The 15,753-nt window shown below is 39.9% G+C and overlaps 1 protein-coding gene across 1 annotated transcript in view; it reads left to right on the forward strand.

Annotated features, from left to right (window-relative positions):
• Positions 1–15,753, forward strand: part of myom1a (myomesin 1a (skelemin)) — a 104,709-nt gene that overhangs the window by 18,789 nt on the left and 70,167 nt on the right. The window contains exons 7-9 of the mRNA XM_060932063.1: positions 5,055–5,212; positions 5,913–6,005; positions 7,810–7,898. Coding sequence (XP_060788046.1) covers positions 5,055–5,212; positions 5,913–6,005; positions 7,810–7,898 — 340 coding nt within the window. The remainder of the gene's footprint in view (positions 1–5,054; positions 5,213–5,912; positions 6,006–7,809; positions 7,899–15,753) is intronic.

Here is a 15,753-nt window from a genome sequence, read left to right on the forward strand (position 1 = left end):
GGAGCTTCAGAGTCCTCTCTGACACCCAGCTAGGAGCCCCACAGGGTTTACACTTCCCAACAACCTTTTCTACTGCTTCTGCAATGGCCTTTTCCCACTGATCGTACCGCTTTGTTATAGGTGTGGAGGCATCATCCAAGGCAAGTCCCTGAAAGCGGTTTGTGAGCCCAACCTGGAACTCACTCTTGGTTTCTGCTGTCCGTAGCTTCTTCCAGTTGAACTTGGACCTTCTGCACGGTTTCCCTTTGGAGATGCGGAGCATACCTGTCAACCCTCCCGTTTTTCCCGGGAAATCCCTTATTTTGACTTATTTCCCGCTGTCTTCCCGTTTTTTTATTTTCCCGAAAATATCCCGTATTTTCACATTATATAAAAGTCCCGTATTTTCACAATATAAAAAAGTCTGTAGGTCCAGAATTCATGACGCGCCTCTGACAGGAGTTTACAGCAGGAAGTCGGGCCATGAATTCACGTCCCCGCCCTCTCAGGCATCAGTAATTACAGAACTACGTCCGGAGGTGAGGCTGAGCAAGTGATTAGGTCCAGTGTTGCCAGATTGGGCGGTTTCAAGTGCATTTTAGCGGGTTTTGAACATATTTTGGGCTGGAAAACGTCAGCAGTATCTGGCAACACTGATTAGGTCTGAGGTGAAGATGGCAATGCTAATAGCTAAGAAAAACATTAGCCTCTCTTTCTTTGATGATTTCAACAAGTGCGTGGCTGGAATGTTCCCAGACTCTTCCCTTGCAAAGAAATTTTCCATGGGTTAAACGAAAGCCTCCCAAATAATCAAAGGTAAGCTACACATGTTTACATTAAGTATGTCCTGGCTAAGACCTCATAAATAGCCTAGTGTAAACTAATTGGTGTATTAACTGTTTTATCCACTCATTGTCTATTTTATTTTCTATCTGAAACTTACCCATTTTAAATCACTCTTGGTTTAATATCTTATATTACTCTCTCTTTATTACATCTAGTTTCTCTTTATTACATCCATCTATCTATCTATCTATCTATCTATCTATCTATCTATCTATCTATCTATCTATCTATCTATCTATCTATCTATCTATCTATCTATCTATCTATCTATCTATCTAGTGTTCTGAGGCCATGACTATGGTAAAACCATAATAAATTGCAATGGAATTGAATTTATTGACTGGTTATATAATGACCTTTCTTATTTTAACATAAGATACATATTTTAGCCCTTAATTTGGGAAATAACTGGTACCACTGAAAGCAAATAAAAATAAATGTATAGTTTATTCACAAATGCACTCTATAAACCATAAGCATATTGAGTTTGGGTCTTGGCTATCACCAACATGCACCAGAGTACAGGAAATCACAAATACTAGATAGAAAATTGCCCCCCATTCAACTACACACCCACTTTTGGTGAAGGGTATGACTTTCCGAAATTTTCCCTTATTTTGAGTTAAAAATCTGGGAAATATCCCTTTTTTTCAAACCTCAAAGTTGACAGGTATGGTGCGGAGACTGGAGACAAGCATCACGCTGAGGATTCGATGGTCTGAATCCAACTCCACGGAGTTGTACGCCCTACAATTATGCAGAGAGTTCATCCATTTGCCATTTATAAGGATGTGGTCAAGTTGGTGGGTGGAGCCCCCTGGATGCATCCAAGTCCAGAGGCGCTTACTGGGTTGGGGAAATCTGCTTTGTGCTGGGCGGAGCTTGTGTTCTTGGCAAAGGTTCACCAGGCGCTCCCCGTTGTCGTTCGTCTCACTGTAAAAGCAGTGGGGTCCGATTACCGCCGGGTGGGTCACATGGCTGTCCAAGCCTAGTCTGGCATTGAAGTCACCAATAACTAGGTGCTTGTTGTGTGGCTTTACCCTCTCGAGATGATCTTTGAGTGTGCTATAGAAGTAATCTTTTTCTGTTGTGCTAGCAGACTTGGTTGATGCATAGATGACTGTGACAGTGAGCTGTGGGTTACCATGAAACATGGCACTCAGTATTCTCTGGCTGACAGGGTTAATACTTTGGAGGCACTTGTATAGGTGCTTGGAGATCACAAGTCCAACACCTCCAAGTCTCTGGTCTGTGGCTGAAGTGTACACAAGGACCCAGTTCTTGTCATCAGACCATAGTTCCTCAGTAGGAGATGGTGTTATTAATCGGTGCTCTTGGATACCAACAATGTCTACGCCTGCATCAGTGCAGCCCATGAACAACTGATGGGACTTCCCTTTCTGGTGGAGAGTACGCACATTGTATGTTGATACTACTAACAGTTTAAAGGTAGGAAGGCGAAACATATCAGAGCCAACAGTCTGTGATGATGCTCCAGCTTCCCGCTGGCTCGTCATGGAGTCTGGGGGGGACTTCCGCCTGGCTACCTTTGGTCTAGATCGTAGATAATACTTTGTGGTTTCCGTAATCAGTAGGTTTGCCAGAGATATTTCAGTCCGTTCTGGCAGCTGGATGGGTGATTGGCCCTGAACAGCTATGTACAGACATCGGGTGCAGGTGCTATTAGCCAGCAGCAGCTCCCCTGCGATCCGTCCCACCATGGTTGAACCTGCCAGGAGCAGGGAGAACCTAGCTGGGCAAGCCCAGATGGTTAACCGCCATGCTCCCGGTGGTATCGCAGCCCAGGGTCATTGCTGTAGCCGTTGCCCGGGGAATACCGCTAGGAGGTTAGCACTCTGACTTAATCCCCAGGCTAGGTACCGAAACCCAATGCAAATATGACACTAGCTCCTATGTGATCAGTATCTCGCAATATAGATTTCAGTGCTCATTTCAGTGTCACTTAAATGCCTGAGCTGTCGATTGAAGTGTTTGCCCTTTGGGGTGGACATCATTAATGAACAGCTTTTTTTATTTCTAAGGCAAATTTGAAATTCAAATAGAGCAACATACTGGGCTGTCAATCAGTTAAAGCAATTAACTAATTAATCGTGCAATTTCTGTGATTAATCTTTTTTTATTCAAGGCTGAAGCTTGTAATAATGTATATGTAAATGCAAAATCACTGAATGAATGTAGAAATGGACATTAATTCTGTGATTTCACATTTAAAAAGCTGTTCTTTAATTCTATAAAAAAGCTGACCTTCATTTTGTTTTATATATATATATATATATATATATATATATATATATATATATATATATATATATACACACACACACACACACACACACACACACCATAACGTGTTGACATCTCAACCAAAAATGATGTGGTCGTTTTTATTCACTGTTGAACCTTGCTTATACAATCTGCCTGCAAAGATCATATTATATAAGCACCCAGTTTAATAAACACAGACGCAAAAGCGGTTAGTCTGCCTAAAGATGTCTAACACATTGTTAGCGAAGTGTCATTTCTTCACACAGTGAATGTCAGGCTGTTGGACGACTACGAGCCATAGCAAAATGCACATGAGCCTAATTAATTCAGTTAGCAAATCAAGATACCAGCTGTCAAAATATCCACAGTGTGTCTGTCTATGCTGCAGTCGAAATAAAATTGTTAATGCAATTTTCTCCTTTTTCATTTCAGTTTTATTTGTCATGTGTATTTTAACACAGGGTCAACATTACACTGAAATGTGTTGGACGAGAAAAGAGACAGAAGCAAGTGTCTCAGCACTGGAGCCCCATAGAAGTTTAAAAGTATAGCAGTATAAAAATTAAAGTCATAAATATAAAATAGGAATACATTTAAAATAAAAAAAAAGAAATAGAAGTAAAAAGTCTTGAGGTATATTGGTAAACAGAGCAATGTGGAATGTTTAGGTGTTAGAGTTAACACTTTTGGTGGTAAGCACATTTTATGAAAATCCTAGTACATTTGAGTTCAGGCATGTAGTTTTCATAAGTATTTATAGTATAAAATGTCACTATGTGAGGAGTTTCACCAGGCTGCCACATGCATGCACACATCTTAAATGGAACTCGATCATTTTAATTCAATTAATAGTCATCCATCCATTCATTATGCGTAACCGCTTATCCCGTGCAGGGTCGCAGGCAAGCTGGAGCCTATCCCAGCTGACTACGGGCGAAAGGCGGGGTACACCCTGGACAAGTCGGCAGGTTATCACAGGGCTGACACATAGACACAGACAACCATTCACACTCACATTCACACCTACGGTCAATTTAGAGTCACCAGTTAACCTAACCTGCATGTCTTTGGACTGTGGGGGAAACCGGAGCACCCGGAGGAAACCCACCGGACACGGTGAGAACATGCAAACTCCACACAGAAAGGCCTTCGCCGGCCGCTGGGCTCGAACCCAGGACCTTCTTGCTGTGAGGCGACAGTGCTAACCACAACACTACCAGTGAATAGTCATGCATTATGCAAATTATTGCAACTGTTGTAATTTCTAGAAAAACAAAACTTTTCTAACTGTTTATAACTTTACTCTAGGACTGAGTTTGCAATTTACTTACAGTACTGTGTAAACGTCTAAGGCCCCCTATTTTTTTCATGCAAACTTTTTTTTTATATAGATTTCAATTTTATGACTTCTACATTATTGAGTCAGTACAAAAACATTTGAGTCCAAACATTCATTTTCCAGCACAAAATTAAATGTTACAGAAAAAAAATGCTTGTATCTGAGCAGCATATGACATAAGAGCGCACTTTTCAGATTAAAAAAGAAAACATAATGAAGGCTGCTGGGTTTTGGTGCAAAATTAAGAAGCGAGTGTGACAGTCAAAGTGTCCAGAAGAACTGTGGCTGGTTCTGTAAGATGCTCAGTAAAACCTACAGCTCATTTCCTTATCAAACTACACTCATTGTACCGGAGACTACTATTTTTATATAGCAAAAGGTCGTCTCACACCAAATATTGACTTTGTTTCATTTATTATGACTTACTGCTTACTGTTTATAGTATTTTTTTAATGCTGAAACATTTCATTTCATTATTTTTATAGCTGTTTGTGGTCTACAGCATTTCTTTACCTGTGTCTAAGAGGTACTTTTGCACAGTGCTGTACACTGATACATTTTAATTTCATGAGGATGATCCACACTTCTGTTTACTCCATTACAGATTGAAGAAAAGCATGAGTTCCAGAGAAAGCTGAACACGGACAGTCTGACTCATCGTCCTGAGTTCATTGTGAAACCGCGTGGTCAGACTGTGTGGGAAGGCAAGAATGTGACACTACACTGCACCGTGGCTGGCTGGCCCAAAGCCCACGTGGCCTGGTGAGGCTTTATATTCTGTGTTTACCATTAACTATGATCTTTTCTTTCTGCTTGTGGCATAACTATTGATTTAACAGCCATAGAAACAGCATTTACTGACATAAAGGCAAAAAGAGATAAGGATATGACTCATACAATTTTTTCAATCGTTTGAAAATTTCGCAAATGTTTCATAGAGAAATTCAAGTTAAAATTTTAAAGTAAATATATTTTCCTTATATTACAAGTAACCTGTCTTTACACAAGTATAACAAACGCATTGCAAAAAATGTTCTTCGCAAGTGAAGAATCTGGGGTATAGCAACGGTTATGTAATAGTTCTTATTTGTGAGTTTGTTAACAAAAATAAGACAATTAAGCCTGTTTCTAGGCATATTTACTCATTTCAAGTTTACAATTGACTGTTGGCAGATAATTTTGCTTCTTTCTACAAATAAACACTTGGGGGGGGGGGATTATTTAGAAATAGAATAAGACCATTTTAAGCTTAAATTTGGTAGCAAGATTTGTTTTTTTTTTAAAATCCAAGAAAAATGTAAGTTGAATTTGCCACTATTCAAGATATTTATACTTGCTTTACTTGCAACGAGGATTAACCCACACAAAACAATTTAGAACTGAACACCTCAATGAATTTATAGTGAATAAATAATTTTCAAATGTATTTCTTTGCTGTCTGGTTTACCTCCTCTGTGATCAGGTACAAAAATAATGTGCTCATCGATGCAAAGGCTCACTCTGAGAAGTACACTACAGAAAGCAATTACAACATGCACTCTCTGGAGATTAAAAAGTAAGAACTCTGACATGGAATTGGTGCAAAAACTTTCTTTGTTGATTGTTTCTTGCATATGTACCTTATGACTTTTCAGTTACATTTGACTTGAATGAATACAGTGGTGCTTGAAAGTTTGTGAACCCTTTAGAATTTTCTATATTTCTGCATAAATATGAACTAAAACATCATCAGATTTTCACACAAGTCCTAAAAGTAGATAAAGAGAATCCAGTTAAACAAATGAGACAAAAATATTATACTTGGTCATTTATTTATTGAGGAAAATGATCCAGTATTACATATCTGTGAGTGGCAAAAGTATGTGAACCTTTGCTTTCAGTATCTGGTGTGACCCCCTTGTGCAGCAATAACTGCAACTAAACGTTTGCGGTAACTGTTGATCAATCCTGCACACCGGCTTGGAGGAATTTTAGCCCATTCCTCCGTACAGAACAGCTTCAACTCTGGGATGTTGGTAGGTTTCCACACATGAACTGCTCGCTTCAGGTCCTTCCACTACATTTTGATTGGATTAAGGTCAGGATTTTGACTTGGCCATTCCAAAACATTAACTTTATTCTTCTTTAACCATTCTTTGGTAGAATGACTTGTGTGCTTAGGGTCATTGTCTTGCTGCATGACCCACCTTCTCTTGAGATTCAGTTCATGGACAGATGTCCTGACAGTTTCCTTTACAATTCGCTGGTATAATTCAGAATTCATGGTTCTTTCACCAATGATGGCAAGCCGTCCTGGCCCAGATGCAGCAAAACAGGCCCAAACCATGATACTACCACCACCATGTTTCACAGATGGGATAAGGTTCTTATGCTGGAATGCAGTGTTTTCCTTTCTCCAAACATAACGCTTCTCATTTAAACCAAAAAGTTCTATTTTGGTCTCATCCATCCACAAAATATTTTTTCAATAGCCTTCTGGCTTGTCCACATGATCTTTAGCAAACTGCAAATGAGCAGCAATGTTCTTTTTGGAGAGCAGTGGCTTTCTCCTTGCAACCCTGCCATGCACACCATTGTTGTTCAGTGTTCTCCTGATAGTGGACTCATGAACAGTAGCCATTATGGACTCATGAACATTAGCCAGTGTGAGAGAGGCCTTCAGTTGCTTCGAAGTTGCTCTGGGATCCTTTGTGACCTTGTCGACTATTACATGCCTTGCTCTTGGAGTGATCTTTGTTGGTCGACCACTCCTGGGGAGGGTAACAATGGTCTTGAATTTTGTCCATTTGTACACAATCTGTCTGACTGTGGATTGGTGGAGTCCAAACTCTTTAGAGATGGTTTTGTAACCTTTTCCAGCCTGATGAGCATCAACAACGCTTTTTCTGAGGTCCTCAGAAATCTCCTTTGTTTGTGCCATGATACACTTCCACAAACATGTGTTGTGAAGATCAGACTTTGATAGATCCCTGTTCTTTAAATAAAACAGGGTGCCCACTCACACCTGATTGTCATCCCATTGATTGAAAACACCTGACTCTGATTTCACCTTCAAATTAACTGCTAATCCTAGAGGTTCACATACTTTTGCCACTCACAGATATGTAATATTGGATCATTTTTCCTCAATAAATAAATGACCAAGTATAATATATTTGTCTCATTTGTTTAACTGGGTTCTCTTTATCTACTTTTAGGACTTGTGTGAAAATCTGATGATGTTTTAGGTCATATTTATGCAGAAATATAGAAAATTCTAAAGGGTTCACAAACTTTCCAGCAACACTGTACATGAATTTTTGATGGATCATATGGATGTGTTTATTGTGAATAATATTGGTTTTACTGTTGCATTACAGATGTGATTTCAGTGACACGGCTGAATATCGCATCTCAGCTCTCAACGTGAAAGGCGAGAGTTCTGCCTTCGCCTCGGTCATCATTAAAAGTAGGTGCATAAAAGTCTTCTGGAATATTAGGGTTTTTTGGGGGATAGATGGTTTTATTGCAGCTGTCCCCAATCCAAAGATGGGATGAACATTTCAGGAAAATCCAAGGATTATTATTATTATTATTATCCGGAATGTCCTACATAATAGCAATAGGGCATGGTGACATGAATTTGCAATGTGCTTTAGTAAACAGTGCTGTCCTGTATTCTGTATGTTGTGTTCTGCAATTGTTTTTGTCATAAGTTATGAAAAACTAATCTCGTTTTTTTTTTCCCCCAAATCATATTCCGAGAACCAAGATTACATAAAGGACCGCAATATTTCGTGATCTATATTAGGAAATGAGATGTGTTACTGTTATCCTCCCACATCCAGAAACATGCTTGTCAGTGGATCGTTGACTGTAGATTGCCCCTAGGCATCCTGTCTTGTGGTTATTCCTGCCTAGGCTTCCTGGGATAATCTCTGGCTCTATCATGACTCTGACTAGGAGGAAGCAGTTACTTAAGATTAATGATGAATGAGCTACTATTAGCGCCACAATGCTTAAAAATTGTGCATGATATTCAGATATACAGTATTTTATTCATCAGTTTTACATTGAAGGCTGGTATGGTGGTACAGTGGTGAGCACTGTTGTCTCACAGCAAGAAGGTTCTGGGTTCAAACCTTGTGGCTAACTGGGGCCTCTCTGTGTCTAGTTTGCGTGTTCTCATCAGACCTGTGGGTTTCCTCCTGAACTCCAAAGAGATGCAGATTAGGTCAACTAGCTACTCTAAATTGCCCATAGGTATGAATGTGAGAGTGCTGTCTCTGTGTTAACCCTATGACAGACTGGTAACCTGCCCAGCTGTAACCCACCTCTCACCTGAAGTCAGCTGGGATTGGCTTCATAGTGTAACCAAACTTTTTTTCTACAGCGTGCTAAATGGAGTTCATGTGAAGCAGGCAGACATTTGAGTGAAGTATATTCTGAGCAGAAAAGCCAGCTGACACCTTCCCAGGCTCTATTTTAAGCCTTTAGTGCCCTGCTTTCAGAGGTCACTAGCAGGGCCGGAGTGGGCCCTGTTTTCACTCCGGGAGTTTAATTCACATTCAGGCCACTTTGAAATGGAGGAGGAATTTGAGTACATTAAAAAAGATAAAACAAATAACTGTTCTTTCACAATGCTTTTTATTTGGTTTAAATTCAGGTAAACTTCACTTCACTTTAACAATATAGGTTTTCGCGTGCATTTGAACCAATGCTTGCATTAGGCAACTCAAAAATGGTTAAATGAAATGTAGGCTAAAGCAAGTGTTCGATTCTGCTTAGAATATTGGCATACGCATACACCTCTTCTAAGTTATATATTTAACAACAATTATTTAACATCAAATATGACTTCTAGGCCTATGTGTTCATAACCACAATGTGCGCACGCCTGTGGAAATGCACGGTGTGACAGTGAGATGAAATAGGCTGGATGAGGAAATAACGCGCAACAGCACATTTGGGACCTGTTCATCTAAAATTGTTAATAACTGGGATGTAAAGCAATGTCCGGTTCTTCTTAGAATTAAGACATACACCACATCTATACCGTGTAAATTGCGAGATTTCACATGACATCAAAAATCTGAATTGACATCGCAAACTATCAACACATTATAGGCCTAGCATAGACTGATAAAATCGACAAACAGGGTTATCATACTCCATATCTTTCGTAACCTACCAGCTGGTCTTGAGAACATATCTGTCAATTTGGCACATTTTGCTGCCACCTCCTTCCTTTTTTTAAGCTTCGCCCTTTCGGTTCCACCTGGCCTCTTTCTGCCCTCCATCACTGACGCGTGCTGTTTCGCGCCAATGTTGTTTAAGTTCCCCGCAATACAGAGGAGGAGTCTTGGACCAAACCAACTGCAATAGAGGGGAGGGGAGAATTTCCTTATTTGGTAGCGCCTATTTAATCTGCTGCGATGCTGTTGGCGTCTGGGCTGCCATGTGAAAATGCAGAGTGCAGTTGAATTGATGATTAATGCAAGAATAAGATCAGTGACCAAAATTAGTGAAAATTATTTTCCCCATGCTCCAAGCAGGCCACCATTGATGGTTTGGGCCGGGGATGGTCCCGGCTAAATATAGGGCCACCCCGGCATTGGTCACTAGGGTCTCTTTACAGATTAATTCGATGACACACTTTGTCATCTTAAAGCCAAACAAACCCTCCCCCCCCAAAAAAAACCCAATAACTTTCTTTGCCAATCACAGCAAGTGTCCTGAAATGCTCCCTACATTTTAATTAAAAATAAAGCTTTATGACAATTTATCCATTTAAAAATGTACAATATTGCGAAGAGTAGGCTTCCCTGAGTGCAGCCATTTGCACTGAAACCAGCTGACACACTAGTACACCATTTACCTTCGTAACACAGAGCCATCAAATAAAGGCTTGTAATTCTTAACTTTTTTTTCTTTTTTAAATTCCCAGTCCCGGGCGCTGTAGCACAGCTCCTCACTGTTCGTGTGTGTGTGTGTGTTCGTTCACTGCTTCAGATGGGTTAAATGCAGAGAAAGAATTTCACAATGTATATATGACAAATAAAGGCTTCTAATTCTAAAAATCTAATCAGAAATTTTGTGTAACCATGTGATTTTTACTGGCAACAAAATATGCGAATCAATGGACTTTGCTTTTATGAAGTTTAATTCTCACTCAGTTAGATAATGCATATGCAGTACTGACACAGATACTAGTAAACAATGGTCATTGTCATAACAGTGCAATTCTTGCCGTCTAGAAAGATCGCTTTTCTCAGTGAATAAAACAAACAAAAGCATGTCACATAAAAATACCAGGAAAATTAAAATTTTTGGAAAAAAAAAACTGAGTCGCCAGCAATGGTGCGTTTATAGGCAGCAAAACACCCTCTTCTCATTTGTGTGTGTGTGTGTGTGTGTTCAATGCTTCAGTGATCGGGATTATTTTTACATCCAACCACTTCACACTTGGGCATCTTTAGGGTTGTTTACAACAATTTAGAAGCAACATATCCACTAGATCTCAGCCTCGGTAAGTCATGTTCATGTAGCATGTAAGTGACGTCACAATCTCAGATTTTTCTCGCATAATTTGTACTCAGAGTGCGATATTTGAACCTAGGCGAGAGTAAGAGTGTCCAGGGACATTGTTTTTCTTTTAAAATAAAATCTGTATACAGAATACAGGTACAAATATGAACAAATGAATAATCAAACATGTCTTGTATGGATATCATCTGTCAGTATAAAAGAGTTTATTTGGGGGTTTTTTGTTTGGCTTTAAGGCTGAAAAATAGTGTTTATCTAGAAAGGCACTCGGCCAAGTGCCTATGTCTGCCAAGCCACAGGTTATCAACATCAAAATCACTTGAACCTAGGATAATACTGAAGCTGTACACCAAATTTCATCAAAATATATTCACTACTTTTTCAGTTACGTTGGGAACAGACCAAAATAAAAAAATAAATCCTGGATCCACATACATATCTGGATTTGCTTCAAAATCTAATAAACGGTTCTCTGGCCCATGGCTCACCTTTCCTCAAAATTTAATCAAAATCTGTTCACTGTTTTTTGAGTTACATTGGGAACAGACAAACAAACAAAGGCGAAAACAACTTCCTCCACCAAAGTTAACAGAGGTAAAAATCTTTGGAAGTGCTGTGCATTTTTATGAGATCTGATTGTTCACTTCTGTAGAATTTAAAGCTATCTGTTTTGACTATTTTAGTACAAATTAAAGACAAAGGTCTTGGCTATGTTCTTTACATTAATGCTGATTGTGGTCTCAATGCTGTGAGGAACTGTAAAGCTGAGTGCAGATAAAGAGGCCTTAAAGTGCATATTCTGGACCAATTTCGTGTTTTTTAATATGAAAGTATGTCCCTTTACACACTCATCCAGAAGGGTAATTTTGCACAAGGCCATCTGTCTACAGCAGAAAAAAATAAAATAACAAAACACGTCTGGAAAAATCCCAAGGGAGTCTGGAGCCAGATTCGTGACGTTACCTGCGGAAGCGCCAGCAGGCTGTGAGAGCTTTGTACGGTTTCAGTGCACAGCCTGCGTAGACCAAGCGCTCCCATTTCTCTCTCATTGTCCGGTCTTTTGGAAAACGATGAGTACTAATCCCATCAAGATTGGTGTTGCTACACCCTCCGATGATACATCTGTTAGCCATTTTTTTTTTTTTTTAAACTTCTGTTTATTGATTTTTCATATTAAGACACACACACATACATACACACACAACAGCAACACCAACAAACAAGCATTGTTGTCAACAATGAGCCGCTTTACATCAAAATCATTACAATACTATAGTCTCATATAGGTAGCAGAAGTTAAGAGGAATGCCTGGATTCAACATAGTCTATAAAGGGTTGCCAAGTCCTATAAAAACGATCAGTAGAACCTCTGAGAGTATATTTCAGTTTTTCCAGTTTAAGATGTTGCATAATATCATTGATCAATACTGTATGAGAGGGAGGGCGTGTCTGTTTCCAGTTCAAGAGAATTAATCTGCGTGCTAAGAGAACTATGAACCTGGCTGCCATGGACGCAGACCCTTTTAGAGGACTGTCCTCACTCAGTACCCCAAATAGAGCCAATGCCGGATCTGGTTCAAGTGTGTGACCAAAAACATCAGATAAGGTTTTAAAAATGGAGACCCAAAAATCTGATAACTCTGGACACAGCCAAAACATGTGACCCAGTGTAGCTGGAAATGCCCTGCAACGGTCACATAAGGGATCAATGTTAGGATACATTTTAGCAAGCTTGACTTTGGAGAGATGCAAGCGATGCAGCACCTTGAACTGTATGAGCCCGTGTCTGGTGCAAATGGATGCTGAGTGTACCCCCTCCTGTGCTCCCATCCACTGCTCCTCTGTCAAGTCAATGCCCAAATCTTCCTCCCAAGCAAATTTCAGAAAATCTAGAGATACATCTATCTGGCTAAACATGTGGTTGTACAAGTATGAAATCACCCCTCTAGATGAAGGATCAACTGAAAATAAAGAGTCCATCTGGGTGGGGGTGGGAGCATTAGGGAAAGAGTTTGTATTAGATCTTGTATAGTCACGAACTTGCAAAAAACGAAAGAAATGAGACTGAGGGAGTTTAAGCTTTCTACGCAGCGTCTCAAAAGATGGGAAAATAGCATCAATATAAAGGTCCTTCATTCTTGAGACCCCATTATGAGCCCATAGTTGAAAGGAATTATCTAACAAAGAGGGATGAAAGTGATGATTTGCACATAGAGGGGCTAGAAGAGATTTAGCATGCCAGCCAAAGTGTTGTCTTATTTTAGTCCAAATTTTCAATGATTCTGTCACTACAGGATTGGATTTGGCATATTCGACTGGTATTGGAAGGGAAGAGAATAACAACGCACTCAAGGAAGTAGGATGACATGAGGCCCGCTCAATCTGCAACCAGGCAGGTTGTTCTTCTGAGCCAGGGGTCTGATCCCAAAAAGAGAGAGCTCGTACGTTGCAGGCCCAGTAATAATACTGAAAATTTGGAAGGCTCATGCCCCCAGAACGTTTAGGTCTTTGCAAAAAATCTTTCCTAATTCTAGGGGTTTTCTTATTCCAAATAAAACTAGATATTTCACTGTCTAATTGTTTGAAAAAAGACTTATTAATGATGATGGGGATGGTTTGAAAAAGAAACAGGAATTTAGGAAGAATGTTCATCTTCAAGGCATTAACTCTCCCTGCTAGAGACATAGGAAGATGGGACCATCTACCAAAATCCTTAATAGTGCGATCAAATAAAGGTTTAAAGTTAAATTTGAACAGTGACTGGACAGACCTTGTTACAACTACTCCCAGATAATTGAAAGATCCATTAACCAACCTGAATGGAAACTGAGAATAAGACACAACCTGAGCAGCGTTGTTTATGGGGAACAGTATACTCTTAGATAAATTCAGCTTGTAACCAGAAATCTTGCCAAAAATTTTCAAAACAGACATAATATTGGGAATAGATGTGAGAGGGTCCTGAATATATAAGAGCAGATCATCTGCATACAATGACACTCTATGCTCTCTCCCTCCTCTGAATATTCCCTGGTAGCCATTGAGTGAACGTAAGGCAATGGCCAGAGGCTCAATGGAAAGTGCAAATAATAGGGGGGAAAGAGGACACCCTTGTCTTGTGCCACGCCGCAAGGGAAAATAATTTGACCTGAAAGCATTAGTCTGAACCGAAGCCGATGGGGAAACATAAAGAAGACTGACCCAAGAGATGAACTTTTTGCCGAATCCAAATCTATCCAACGCAGAAAAAAGAAAATCCCATTCAATTCGGTCGAACGCTTTTTCAGCGTCTAGTGAAAGGAGTACCTCTGGGCAGGAGGAAGGGCTGGGAGTGTAAATAATATTGCAGAGTCTACGAAGGTTTGAAAATAAAAGTCTATTCCTAATAAAGCCCGTTTGGTCCTGTGAGATAATTGTGGGAAGGACCCTGTCTAAACGGGTGGCCAAAGTTTTTGCTAATATCTTTGTGTCTACATTCAAAAGGCTGAGGGGCCTGTATGAACCTGGGTCAAGAGGGTCCCTATCCTGTTTTAGCAAAAGGGAAATGCAGGCCTGGTAAAAAGTGGCAGGAAGTGTATTAGCGCTGAATGATTCATTAAAGACATCTAAAAGTACAGGAGAGAGGAGATCTGAAAAAGCTTTGTAAAATTCAGAGCTATATCCATCAGGACCTGGAGCTTTAGAGGTTTGCATGCTCTTAATAGCGTTATTTAGTTCCTCAAGAGACAGAGGTTCTTCAAGTTGTGCCTTATCCTCTTTGGAAATAGTCGGGATATTCAACTTACTGAAAAAATCATCAATTAAAGAGGGATCACCTTCAGACTCTGAAGAATATAAGTGTGTATAGAATTGTTCAAATTCTCCATTAATATCCTGCTGATCAAGAATTGTTTGCCCCGATTGCGCACGAATTTCAGTTATCATTCTAGAGGCAGCTGATTTTCTGATTTGTAAGGCCAGAAGTTTCCCAGCTTTCTCTCCATGCTCGTAAGATCTATGGCGTGTTTGCAACAGAAGCTGTGCAGTTTCATTTGTGGATAACAGGTCAAATTCTGTTTGCAAAGCTAGTCTGTGTTTGTAAAGATCAGGACTGGGCGATACAGAATATGAGTGATCTAAATCTAAGATCTCATGGGTAAGACTGGAGATACGTTCAGCACGCAATCTATTGGTACCCGCACTGTAGGAAATTATCAGGCCACGAAGGTAGGCTTTCAAAGTTTCCCACAGTGTGCTCTTGGACACTTCTCCTGTGTCACTGATAATCAAAAATACTTCAATGTTGGATTTTAAAAATTCTGTGAATGATTTATCTGCTAGTAACAAATTATTAAAGCGCCAAGTCCTGGGCATATGTTTGTTGGAAAAAGCCAGCTGCATTTGGTGCGGGGCGTGATCTGAAATAACAATAGCCTCGTAGTCACACCGCCTAATCGCAGGGACAAGTTTACAATCAATAAGAAAATAATCAATTCGACTATATGAATGATGAACTGGGGAGAAAAAGGAATAACTACGAGATGTCGGATACTTGAACCTCCAGGGGTCAGTAATTTTAAAGGTGTCCATAAAGGATCTAATTAGTTTGGCAGATTTTGTCAATGTTTGGGTTTTATTGGATGACCTGTCCAACTTGGGATCCAAGACGCAATTGAAGTCCCCACCTATAATCAGGCGGTGGGTGTTCAGGTCGGGGAGAGATGCAAAAAATGTAGAAAAGAAATGCTCATCATCAAAATTAGGACCGTACACACTGACTAATGTAAGGGGGGTATTAT

This window comes from Neoarius graeffei, chromosome 1, assembly GCF_027579695.1.
Source record: "Neoarius graeffei isolate fNeoGra1 chromosome 1, fNeoGra1.pri, whole genome shotgun sequence".
NCBI lineage: Eukaryota > Metazoa > Chordata > Actinopteri > Siluriformes > Ariidae > Neoarius > Neoarius graeffei.